The sequence below is a fragment of the Lampetra fluviatilis genome, chromosome 25, assembly GCF_964198595.1.
Source record: "Lampetra fluviatilis chromosome 25, kcLamFluv1.1, whole genome shotgun sequence".
NCBI classification, from domain to species: domain Eukaryota; kingdom Metazoa; phylum Chordata; class Hyperoartia; order Petromyzontiformes; family Petromyzontidae; genus Lampetra; species Lampetra fluviatilis.
Window position 1 is genome coordinate 6,049,377 of NC_136299.1, and position 12,978 is coordinate 6,062,354.

A 12,978-nucleotide genomic window follows, 5' to 3' on the forward strand; every position below is an offset into this window, starting at 1 on the left:
AACGTCGTGGTTTTAATTTAACTTTTATTATTTTTATTTTTTATTTTTTACCTACGTGACTTTACCGAAAAAACCCAAGAATATGAATCCTTGCAGTCACAAAAGCTTCAAATCTAGAATCAGTGACGCAGCCACAAGTGGCGCCGGTTGCGTCCCGGTGTCGCTAATGACCAATTAGCGATCACCGCGTGCGGGGCTCACAGCGGCAGCGGTGATAGCGAAGCTACGACATCGGCACACCGCGGTCTACGCTTGCGAATGACGTCGCCGCGTCTTTAACGTCCGCGTTAAAGACGCTGCGCGAGATTTCGGGGGCTCCTGGTGCGGGATTCGAACCTCTCCGTGGTCCCCGTGATTTCCGGCTCAGGGTGTGGGTGGTAGGGAAGGAGTGGAGGGGGCAGTGAAGAGAGAGGGAGAGAGAGGTGTTGGGGGAGGCTGTGAGTATCGCGGGACCCCGGCTGCTGTCTCAGCAAATCCATAAGCATCATCAATTTCCAACAACAACATTTCATCGGCATCTTAGAACGGCGGCACGTGCACCCATGACTACATTAACACAATATAACGATCCTCCCCGTCCCTCCCAGTTGATCACACGCACAAGGACAATCACACAATCACACAGCAGGAACACGCACTTCAAAGAGCCTGAAACAGTTTCGGGCGCGCATCATGCACGCGCTCGAGCTGCCAAGACATTCACAGTCAGCCGAGGTCCAGGGGTCGGCAATCAAAATAACAAGAGACCTTTTTTTTTAGAATTCGGTAAAAACTCAACATTTCAAGAGCCACGATGAATGTGAAAACGAGAGGATCTATTAAGAGTGAAGTGCACTGTACTCTAAACCCATCCGGGCGTATGTGCTTGCTAATTCCTGCCACCCGTCCACAGATGCCAATCCCATACCTACTATACTCACCCAGGAATGTCCTTAACGCTCGTGACGTCACTCTACATCGACCATCCCACCCTCATTAATATTCATGAGCAGGTAAAGTTCTCCAAATGGACACTCCCCCCACCCGTCATTCCGTCACTCAATATGGAGAACCCCCCCCCTCATTAATAATCATGAGCAGGTAACGTCACACCACATCGAACAGCCCCCCTCATGAATAATGATGAGCGGGTGACGTCACTCCGCATGGAGAACCCCCCCCCCTTATTAATAATCATGAGCAGGTGATGTCACTCCACATCGAACAGCCCCCTTCATTAGGGGCCGTCCATAAATGGCGTCACGCGATTTTGGACGATTTTTGACCCCCCCCTCGTCACACGGCGTCACAAAAAGTAAGACCCCCCCCCCTCAAATATGACGTCACAAAGCTCTGCCCCCCCCCAAATAAAACGTGCTTCAAATCGCTTTAAACTATTGCAATTGTAGTGCGTTTTTAATGTGCCGCTGCACTCTGATGTTGTAGGAGAAAACATTTATAAATATATATATTTAATTAATTAGAACGTGTTGTCTATATTTATTTAAAGTTGCGCATTTTGATGTGACGTCACATTTCTCACCCCCCCCCCCCCTCGTCACACATCGTCACAAATGTCTGACCACCCCCCCCCTCCCTAGGTGCGTGACATCATTTATGGACGGTCCCTTAATAATCATGAACAGGTAGCGTCCTCCAAATGGACACCCCCCCTCCATTTATAATAATTAGCGGGTGACGTCACTCCACATGGGTGGGGCGAGGAGCCTCCCCCCCCTCCTCAGCGTCAACTTACAACCCTCACTACAAAGGCAGAACCCTCACGTCACGCGATCTCAGTCACGCTGTTGTTGAGACATCGAAGTAAAAATTACGTCATAATGAACAAGGGATTCATCACGAAAGCTTTAAATCGGAACAAAGAATTATAACCTTAAAATGAAATAGGTCTGTGTCACCGCGCCCTTACAAATTGAACACGAATTAATGCAATGAATATATCAACGTCGTGGTCTGCTTTTCGCTTGCAAGTTTCAGATTTACTGCAATACACCCGTCCTTGGACGGGCAAAAGGCGAGTTCTTAAGATTGCCACACGGTGCCAACCCGAACATATGGACGCAATAATACGCAAGAGAAAGAGCCCCAGTTTCGGCAAGTGCTGTTAGCGAGCAGCACATATAAAGGCCAAGACGGCGCACGAAGGGGTGGGTGGCCACCACCACCACCCCCGGCCGCCTTTGTCTCCCTAGTGACGATGTTTACACACCGCACCAGATACTCATTTGAGGCTGAGTCGACCTAGGGGAGGCCCAGGACCGGTTCAGATAATCGCCACCGGTGTTGGCCGTGAGCGGGATTCGAACTGGTTTTGCCGGGTTCGCAGCGCTCCAACCGCTGCGCCACCGCGCCCCATGCCCACACTCGTACACACAAAGTGACACACCAAAAGACAACACAGACACACACACACGGAGCCAACCTCAGCTGTGCGCCGCACCGCGCTGCAGCTCGGGCATGCTGAACGCGCGCTTAGGGGGCGGCTCGTGCAACGGGTCCCCTCCGCGCTCCGCAGCGCAGGGGACGCGCGCCGTGCCCCCGCCGCGTTCCACGTCTTCCGAGATGGAGCGGATGATGGAGTCAGCGGTGGCGGCGTCGCTCGGGTGGATGCGGGCCGGAGACCGGGGCAGCAGCAGCGCGGAGGCCCAGGCGAGGGGGCGGCCACGCCGTGAGGGCCCCCACTGTTTGGATAGACGGCGCAGGGCCTCCTCGCTGCGGGCCCGGTCCACGACCTCGCGCACCACGTTGCGGAAGAGCCCCACCACCTCGGCCGGCTCGGCCTCGAACTCGCACACGGTCTGGCGGAACCTGCAGCGGTATAGAGTTGAACAATACAACCTCGAAAACGGCAACAATGAAAACAATAAAACCACCAAGAACACAACAGCAACAGGACACAGCAACAATAAACAGCAGCAACAGCACACAACAAAGCAATATACAGCAGCATAAACAGTAACACAACAAAACACGATACGCAGCTACAAACAAGTACTGTACTTTGTACAATTATGCACGCGCATTGCTTGAAGCCGGTTAACACGAATGCGAAAACAGCATGATGTTGTTTCATGTGACGCAATCGAAGAATGAGTGCGTGACACGTGTGCTGAGCGTGGGTGGGAGGTGGCGTGTGTTTGATCATGGGGTCGAGCATGGAATTTAAATCGCTGTTATTTATATCCATTCCTGACACATCTAATGTGCATGAATCATAATTTATCCATCCATATTTCACGGCCTCATTCTATAGCTTTATAATGCCGTTCAGTAGTAGGTGACCGGTTTGTTTGACGGCCAGAGAAGTGCAGTGAGTTGACGTCAGCCCAGTGACCAATGATAGCGAAAAAAGCAAAGCATGAAATTAACATTACATTACTGTTTTTACTTAATTTGGTTACATTCCTGCTCTGAGAATAAAAAAAAACAGATCGGACCGACTGGGGAGCAATGGACATTGAAGGGATCTCAGAAGTATTTTTCGATTTAAAGCATTCAGACTCTGCCTTCTCGACAGACCTGTTCTCCACCTGAAGACGGCTGCTTGCGTTGTGGCCGAAACGTCGTGAGAATTATTTTATTATGTTGTATTTTTATTATTTTATTATTTTCCTTCTACGTGACTTTACCCGAAGAACCAAGAAGATGAATCTCAGAAGTGGTTTTGTGCTGGGACAGTTCCGAATGGACTCTGCCAATAATCCCGAGAGCGTAATGGGAATCAGACCGCGAAGAAGACAAAGTAGATATACTGTGTGTGTGTATATATACTGTGCATATATCCCCTTCCAGGATCAGTGCTTCACTAAGCGCTTAACAATACAATCATAATCTACAGTTACATTACGTCCACAACGGTTTAGAGATTACAGAGTTAAATAAAACAGAACTCGCTGCCGGCAGCTGTAGTGTTGATACAGTCAGGCCTGACTGCTGATGAGAGCCAGACGGCCGAAACCGGTCAAGAGTTGTGTTCGATTGCTTGAACAATTGCTGATGAATGATATTGGTCTGAAGAGTCAATCGGTGAGTGTATGTTTATTGATATGTGGAGACACAGAAGCAAGTTATATTTACGCATGCTTTTACGCAATCTTGCCGAGTGCGATAATGATTTCAAAACGCCCATTGTTGGGGGGTGGGCTTACAACGACAACGGCCACATTCGTTTCTTTTGAGTTGGGTGTCTGCAGAAGATTTTGTATACGCAGCAGACATCTCCCTGTGTTGCCAAATCAATTTGTCTTCCGGCCTGCGCTGATCTTTCTGTTGCGACGAGTTCCCTCTTCGATTGCACATTTTAATCACCAAGTACGCCTCGATATTACTGTGTCCTATGAGCAGAGTGACATCAGGGAGACAGGCGCTCGGTCAGATAAGAGCATGGTTTCATTTGCTACTGCACGTATCAGGGTCGCGGAATAGACTGCATGTGGCACGTGATGACTAGCCCACAGTCTTCTTGGTTATTTCGGTAAAGTCACGTAGAAGGGAAATAATACAATAATAAAAATAAAACATAATAAAATAATTCTCACGACGTTTCGGCCACAACGCAAGCAGCCGTCCTCAGGTGAAGAACAGGTCTGTCGGAAAGACAGCGTCTGAAAAGCTTTACATCGAAATTTAGCCCGCAGTCATTGCGAGATATATACTACTAGATATGGTGTGCCGGTTGCGGAAATATTATCCAGGTCGTTGACCCGGACAGACCTGGCTGAAATTCATCCATGGGTAGGAGGCAGCGAACCTACGCAGAGCCTCTTCGGGGAAAAAAAATCATGAATTGAGGAACTTGAGCTCAATTTGCACAGGGGGTGTGAATCGGCGCAGCGAGAGCTTTGACTGCGGCAACGCGATCAGAATGATCCGATTTAGTCAGAACCCTGGCATTGACGTCACGCGCGTAGTTGTTGGCTCCTATTCGTGGTCAAACCAGATTAAGGAAACCGACAACAACGAAATTGGTTCTAATTCAAATCGGTTTACAGCCTAATCCGAGGTACAGCGGGCGTGGGTCGGGGACCCACGGGGCCTCGTCACGATGGAGCTTGGCAACCCAGACCGGGGCCCCGGTGCTGGGCCCTTCCTGTGGAGGCAGAAGCTGCTTCCAGGCCATCGTGGGCACGAAACAATTATTTTTTTATAACGAGGATTCCAGATTGCAGTCACGGCGTGAGATGGGGCAGAGGGGGGAGGGCGTTGTGGTTTTTGGTTTGCGGGAGCCCCATTGTGGTTTTGGTTTGCGGATCCGTTGGGGATGGACCCACTATCTCGCGGGAGGGAGGGGTTGACCCTCCCCCCCCCCTACTTGGCAATGGACCATGGTTCTCCATGCAGGGTCTGCGCGTCGAACCATGAACGGGACGAGAGACCTAGAGACCAGGAGGTGGAGACGAGGCTAATGAAAAAGGGTTCGCCATGTGCTTACACATGGAGCTCAGCGGGACCTGCGTGATAGTAATCCAGCCGTAAGGCTCCTCCATTGACTTCCTGTGCACCCCATTGGTAAAAGTTAAAGGTGCAGCCTTAGAATGTCTTGTCGTAAAGATCCACTCTAGATGGTAATTGGCATATCTTCCACGTTGGCCAGACGTCTTGGAATGTATGTTGAACTTATTTAGCACCGTACGTAGCCAACCGTGTGAATCGAAAGTGCGGGGGAAGGGCAACAAATTGAACACAAAACGCAGTTCTAAAGAAATTAGTTTTCAATCTAGATTTGAAAGTTCATAGCTCCAATTGCTTCCAAATATCGCAAGGAAGGGCGTTCCACACAGTCGCAAAGGCGCATCTGACAGCGCGCGATGCAGTGACCGTCTTTGTTCTATGGGTGGCCAAAAGACGCTGCTGCGAGGATGACCGGAGTTGGCGTAGTGGTTTATGTTCTTTGACGGGATCAGCTGGGTGGGAGTGCCCAGGGGTGACCCCGCACACACGCGACTTGCCGCTCGACTCTGGTGAACCCATTTACACTGATGGGAGGAGGGCAGAGGCGAGGGGATTTTAAAAAAAAGTGCACATTGTGTGCAGTCCAGTGATCCCCTGTGAAACCCCAGTGACCCGTGACCCCCTCCACGCGCGGAGGCCATGTGTTGTCCTGCCGTGGATCCGACTGCCAGTTTGACCTCTGACTTCGCCGATATCTTAATTAGGCGTCACTGTTCAGAGCAGGTGCAGTAATTAATTAGGCGTAGGTTTGAGCGCGAGGAAAAACCCTAAATTGGCCTAAAATGTCGTGGCTGAGAAGATTGTGCCGGGCTAAGAGCTCATGGGCAAATCCTCGCCGCGTTGGGGGGGTTGGTGATGAGCGGTGACGGGATGCGCGGTGTGTGTGGATGTATGGGGCAGGGTGTGGGGTGCGGGGTGTGTGTGGATGTATGGGCAGGGTGTGGGGTGCGGGGTGTGTGTGGATGTATGGGCAGGGTGTGGGGTGCGGGGTGTGTGTGGATGTATGGGCAGGGTGTGGGGTGCGGGGTGTGTGTGGATGTATGGGCAGGGTGCGGGGTGTGTGTGGATGTATGGGCAGGGTGTGGGAGTGCGGGGTGTATGTGAATGTATGGGCAGGGTGTGGGGTGCGAGGTGTGTGTGGATGTATGGGCAGGGTGTGGGGTGCGGGGTGTGTGTGGATGTATGGGCAGGGTGTGGGGTGCGGGTGTGTGTGGATGTATGGGCAGGGGGTGGGGAGGCGGGGTGTGTGGATGTATGGGCAGGGTGTGGGGTGCGGGGTGTGTGTGGATGTATGGGCAGGGGGTGGGGTGCGGGATGTGTGTGGATGTATGGGCAGGGTGTGGGATGCGGGGTGTGTGTGGATGTATGGGCAGGGTGTGGGATGCGGGGTGTGTGTGGATGTATGGGCAGGGTGTGGGATGCGGGGTGTGTGTGGATGTATGGGCAGGGTGTGGGGTGCGGGGTGTGTGTGGATGTATGGGCAGGGGGTGGGGTGCGGGGTGTGTGTGGATGTATGGGCAGGGTGTGGGGTGCGAGGTGTGTGTGGATGTATGGGCAGGGTGTGGGGTTCGGGGTGTGTGTGGATGTATGGGCAGGGTGTGGGGTGCGGGGTGTGTGTGGATGTATGGGCAGGGTGTGGGGTTCGGGGTGTGTGTGGATGTATGGGCAGGGTGTGGGGTACGGGGTGTGTGTGGATGTATGGGCAGGGTGTGGGGTGCGGGGTGTGTGTGGATGTATGGGCAGGGTGTGGGATGCGGGGTGTGGGGTGCGGGGTGTGTGTGGATGTATGGGCAGGGTGTGGGGGAGGTGTGGAGATCACTGCTGCACTAATTACGCTAAATAGTACCGGGAGTGATGGCGCACGCGTGTGATCCAGCGCCGTAGTGGAACGGGTTAGCGGATCGCGAAAACAATTGTCAACCTCCCTCGCTGGGGTTGGAAGTCGCCAGGTGATCGCAGTACAGCAAGTGGGTTCGTAAACGTCTCTGTATAGCGGGACCTTTTCGTATTATCTCCTTATATTCGCAGCGATGTTTCTCTGGGATCTCCGGATTTCTCAACCCTGAAGAAAATATTTTAAAAAGGGATTTTCCAAACATCGTAATGTAGTTGGACCATTTTGAGCCAGACCCCAGACATGTAAGCGAGGATTATCTGCATGAATGGCATCGTCATCATCATTACCATTAAAATATTTAGCTTCTGCCTCGGATTTGGCTCCGTCTCGCTTCAGTTGTGATGAGTTCGCCGCAATAGGTGGTTGATGAATGGCGTGCGATCTCCACCCTCTCTCCTTGCCTTGTCCAAACGCGCCCCGTGGCGCCGACCTCTCTGGTGTTAGTTCGATACCCATCCCCCACCCGCCTTCCGCGACTCGTCAATGTCTGTGCTTGGCGACTAATCGTGATTGGCTCGCTTATCGAGGTCAGGTCACGTCCTCTCGGCAATCAAATTCCCTACTTGGAGAATACCTCCCCGCGATACTGTTGGTTGTCGAGTTATTAGACGAATACTACTTCGTCCATGTAATAACTGGACGGTAACATCTCTTGAAACCGGACTAATTGGTTTGGGGGGCCTTTCCAATGGGATGGGTCCAGAAAGTAATTAAATATTTGGAACAAACACTGCATTGTAATTGCTGTACTATCACGACCGCGTTCTGACCGCCACCACACGCACCTGTATTTCCTATCCTCACACACACAGACGACAACCTTCCCCTCACACATACAGAGACTCTAATCCTCCCCTCAGAGACAAAGATGTCCCGTGTAGCCTTAACAGACTGTTGGGGAAAGTGCTGTTAGCGCACACCTCCTGAAAGCCATCACGGTACGCGAGAAGGTGGCTGGCTAGCATCACGCCCGACCGCCTTTGTCTGCCCAGAGGGGATGATTACACCCCACAGCAGGTACTCATTTGAGGCTGAGTCGGCCTAGGGGAGGCCCAGGACCGGTTCAGTCAATTGTAACCCCTCACACGCACGCACACGCACGTACCCTAACCCCTACCTCCTCTCACCTGAGGATGGTTGGGCCGCAGTCCGCGGGCCGCACCTGTGCGCACAGCGCCTCCAGGGCCATGCGCTCCGCGGGGGGCAGCTCCATGTTTGGGGGCCGCGGGGGGCTGGCGAGCCAGCTGTAGTCCACTCCGGAGCGCAGGCGTCGGAACTCGGCTTCCCGCGCCCGCGTCGTGCGCTCAGCGTCCCGCACGGCCCCGCTCAGCTCCAGCATGAGCAGCTCGGCCACGGCCTCACCGTGGTCCCGCTGGGCGGAACGCCACGAGGAGCCCCCCGCGGCCTCGCCGCCTCCCGTCAAGGGTCTCAGCCACCCCCACATGACCCCGTGGGGACCCCGCGGGGCCACGAGGGGGCCCGAGGGGGCTACTGACGGTCGCGTCTGGTGAACAATTGTAGGTGGACGTGTGGGGACGCGGGCACTGGAATTAGAGATTGTGTTTCGAATCACGTTTGCTGAGCACAGGCACAAAGGTCCAAAAAACGCCAAGCGGTCGAAAATAAACGGCGATATTGCAGGTGTAATAGATACAACTCGATCCGTTTCTTGAATTGAGAAAGGTGATACCAAAAAAAATCAACAACTTTGGGAATGAGACGATGGGAGGGATTGATCCTCCGCGAAAGCGATATAGGTCCTGGCTGGACCTGGAAGGCAGGGGGGGAGCATGGGGCTTGGGAGCGGGAGGACGTGAGGGTCGCGGGGAGCGAAGAGGGGGTGGGGGGGTCCTGCAGATAGTAAAATGGGGACGGCGGCTGGGAGGGGGGGGAGGGGTTCTGTGGTGGGATTTGTGACACTGATTGTGACCCCCTTGTGCTCAGAGCGTTCCACGCCCACGGCACGAATCTCCTTGCGCGTGCCAGACGCATCAGTACAAGGTGTTTACGCGGCAAAAATAAATTGCTTAAGTGGTAGGACATATATACAGTATTGCTTATTTATCGTGTTGTTTATATCCTCCACAACGACGCGAAGGATGAGTTATGTTACGTAGTGCTGTACTGTATAACATTTTCCGTCGAACTAAGACCCAGATCTTAAAGAGAGGGCCGTTGTCTATAACATTTGGCAGTTCAGAATTATTGCAGGCGAGCCTGACTGCTGATGAGGCACTGAATGTGCAAAGCCGGTCCAGAGTTGTGCTTGTGTTGCTGAAATTATGCACTCCCAGAAAGGTGTGTGGCTGATGGGATATATATGCGCAGGGTCATATATATAGTCCGCTTGTTTGTGTTGTTATGTATATTCTCCATAACGACACGAATGATCAGCTTGTGTTTATATGCACGGTCACAAACGTGTGGGGAGCGGTAGTGTAGCAGTTAGCGCGCTGCGCCACGAACCCGGCCACCCGAGTTAAATTCCCGCTCACGGCCAACACCAGTGACGATTACCCGTAGGTTGACTCAGCCTCAAATTAGTACCTCGTGCGGTGTGTAAACATCGCCACTGGAGAGACTCGGGTGGTGCTGGTCACCCACCCATCTCTGCGTGTGTCGTCCCGACTTTCACAGCTGCTCGATACCAGCACTTTCCCCAACAATCTGTTAAGGCTACACCGGGATCTTTGTCTTTGGCCATGAAAGTGGGACACTAAGTGGGGGGTGGCCTTGCCAGCCTGACTCGTGCGCATGAGTGAGCGGGGCTCTGCCCGGGGGGGGGGGGGGGGTGCTGAAGAGCATGAGGGGGGGGGGGGCAGCGGGGTCTGTGTAGCCTCAGCGGGGTCTGTGTAGCAGCAGCGGGGTCTGTGTATCCTCAGCGGGGTCTGTGTACCCACAGCGGGGTCTGTGTAGCTGCAGCGGGGTATGTGTAGCCTCAACGGGGTCTGTGTAGCAGCAGCGGGGTCTGTGTATCCTCAGCGGGGTCTGTGTACCCACAGCGGGGTCTGTGTAGCCTCAGCGGGGTCTGTGTAGCCTCAGCGGGGTCTGTGTAGCAGCAGCGGGGTCTGTGTAGCCTCAGCGGGGTCTGTGTAGCCTCAGCGGGGTCTGTGTAGCCTCAGCGGGGTCTGTGTACCCACAGCGGGGTCTGTGTAGCTGCAGCGGGGTCTGTGTACCCGCAGCGGGGTCTGTGTACCCACAGCGGGGTCTGTGTAGCTGCAGCGGGGTCTGTGTACCCACAGCGGGGTCTGTGTAGCCTCAGCGGGGTCTGTGTAGTAGCAGCGGGGTCTGTGTATCCTCAGCGGGGTCTGTGTACCCACAGCGGGGTCTGTGTAGCTGCAGCGGGGTCTGTGTACCCACAGCGGGGTCTGTGTAGCCTCAGCGGGGTCTGTGTACCCACAGCGGGGTCTGTGTACCCACAGCGGGGTCTGTGTAGCCTCAGCGGGGTCTGTGTAGCAGCAGCGGGGTCTGTGTATCCTCAGCGGGGTCTGTGTACCCACAGCGGGGTCTGTGTAGCTGCAGCGGGGTCTGTGTACCCACAGCGGGGTCTGTGTAGCAGCAGCGGGGTCGGTGTAGCTGCAGCGGGGTCTGTGTATCCTCAGCGGGGTCTGTGTACCCACAGCGGGGTCTGTGTAGCTGCAGCGGGGTCTGTGTAGCAGCAGCGGGGTCTGTGTAGCCTCAGCGGGGTCTGTGTACCCACAGCGGGGTCTGTGTAGCTGCAGCGGGGTCTGTGTAGCAGCAGCGGGGTCTGTGTACCCACAGCGGGGTCTGTGTACCCACAGCGGGGTCTGTGTAGCTGCAGCGGGGTCTGTGTAGCAGCAGCGGGGTCTGTGTACCCACAGCGGGGTCTGTGTACCCACAGCGGGGTCTGTGTAGCTGCAGCGGGGTCTGTGTAGCAGCAGCGGGGTCTGTGTACCCACAGCGGGGTCTGTGTACCCACAGCGGGGTCTGTGTACCCACAGCGGGGTCTGTGTAGCTGCAGCGGGGTCTGTGTACCCACAGCGGGGTCTGTGTAGCAGCAGCGGGGCACGACAGGGCAGGCGGTCGCCTAGTAACGGGGATGTGCGTGTTGCACGCGAGGGGATGCGTCCTGTGCGCGTGGCCGTGCGTGAGACTGTTTCTGTCACTGATTAAGTGGGGGACGGTGGCGTAGTGGTCAGAACGAACCTGGCGAGCCGAATTTTGACTCCCGCTCACGGCCAACACCAGTGACGAGTATCTAAACCGGTCCTCGGTCTCCCCTAGGTCGACTCGGCCTCAAATGAGTACCTGGTGCGATGTGTAAACATCGCCACTCGGGAGGCAAATGTGGTCGGGCGTGGTGCTCGACACCCACCCACTCGTGTGCCGTGCCGGCCTTCATCGGTGCTCGCTAACAGCACTTGCCCCTACAGTCTGTTAAATTGTCTTCTGTGCGCGTCTCTATGCCAGTGTGAATATAAATCTATGCACCCGTAACCCACATTAGTAACATCACTGCACATTCGCTACTGTGTGAAGCCGCGTTGGTGACGCATGCCAAGCGCAGCGGCGAGGCGGTGCGGATACCTTCGCTGAGCCCTCTGCTCTGTCCGCCACCTCGCTCCTCTCCTCCTCCTCCTCCGCCTTCTTACTCCGTGGATGGCCCAGGGCCCCGGATCCCTGCAGGCTCTCGCAGCGGGGACTCTCGCTCCAAGCGGCCTCTCTTCCCCCCGCCCCCGCCCAACTACCGGCCCTCCTCCGGACAGGCAGACGGACGGGCAGACGGACAGGCAGACGGCGGAGACGATGCGGTCGAGTCAGCGGACAGCGGCGGTGAATCGTCTCCGCGCTCCCGATGAATTAATCCCGCGCACGCGCGCAACGCGTGGCTGATGTTCCCAGCAAGCACAGAGCGCGTGCGCTCTCGAGCATTACGTGCGCTCACGCGCATATAAGAACGACAAGCAGTCGACTTTCGCCACCAAGTGGCGGTGATGGTATCACGGTGTTTGTGCCGGGCTAGGTGCTCCTCGAGGCCACGTGAAGTGTCGACGGTTCGCTGATAGGAGGTCCCGGTACAGACCCAGGTGTCGTGGGTTGATTGACTGAGATGACTGGCAGATGCACCAAATGTTTATGCGTTTTACAAAAAACCCACATCAGGTGCGGTTATTTGGGCGCCGTTGCCGTGGCAAGCAGTAGGTCACATTGAGCTCTCTCGCTACCTGAATTTCCTCGCAAATGGAGGCGACACGCTGTAATCTTAGAGGCATATTCAGGGGAAAGGCGCAGTGGAGGGAGTGGGGTTGTGTTGGACGCTTCAATGGCGCGACACCCCCCCAAGTGCCCCGCGTTCTTTCGTGAACGCGACTCCGTTGTGGGTCGCTGCTGCTGCTGCGGGGTCCTGCAGGGCCAAGCACGGTGCCGGGAGATGTTCACCGCCACGTGAACGATCTGCGCGCCTCTCACAGCTGCCGGTGGGTTGACTGACGCCGTTTGGTTTGAGCCACGACTTCCCCGGCGGTGTGTGGATAAAACAACATTGTACCCGCGTTTGTTCTCTGCCATCCTCCCCTTGTAAAGGCGCGCCCTTGCCATGCGACTTGCCTGCTTCGTGCCACCGCGCGATCATTCGCGGCTGTCCACGGCATTTGGAAAAGAGCCTCTTG

At 55.0% G+C, this 12,978-nt stretch overlaps 1 protein-coding gene across 1 annotated transcript; it reads right to left on the reverse strand.

Annotated features, from left to right (window-relative positions):
• Positions 1-1,967: 1,967 nt before the first annotated feature.
• LOC144941875 (protein RD3-like) lies at positions 1,968-12,204 on the reverse strand. Its single transcript, XM_078868374.1, has 3 exons — positions 11,897-12,204; positions 8,476-8,852; positions 1,968-2,808 (listed from the first exon to the last, which is right to left on the reverse strand). Exons 2-3 carry the CDS (start codon positions 8,790-8,792, stop codon positions 2,424-2,426), a joined length of 702 nt encoding a protein of 233 aa, XP_078724500.1. The 5' UTR covers positions 8,793-8,852; positions 11,897-12,204; the 3' UTR covers positions 1,968-2,423.
• Between the last annotated feature and the right edge of the window lie 774 nt (positions 12,205-12,978).

Coding starts and splice junctions, on each gene's coding strand:
- LOC144941875 (XM_078868374.1), bottom strand. CDS start 8,792: ATGTGGGGGTGGCTGAGACCCTTGACGGGAGGCGGCGAGGCCGCGGGG. Junction 2,809..8,475: donor TGCGGCCCAACCATCCTCAG/GTGAGAGGAGGT, acceptor ATACCGCTGCAG/GTTCCGCCAGACCGTGTGCG.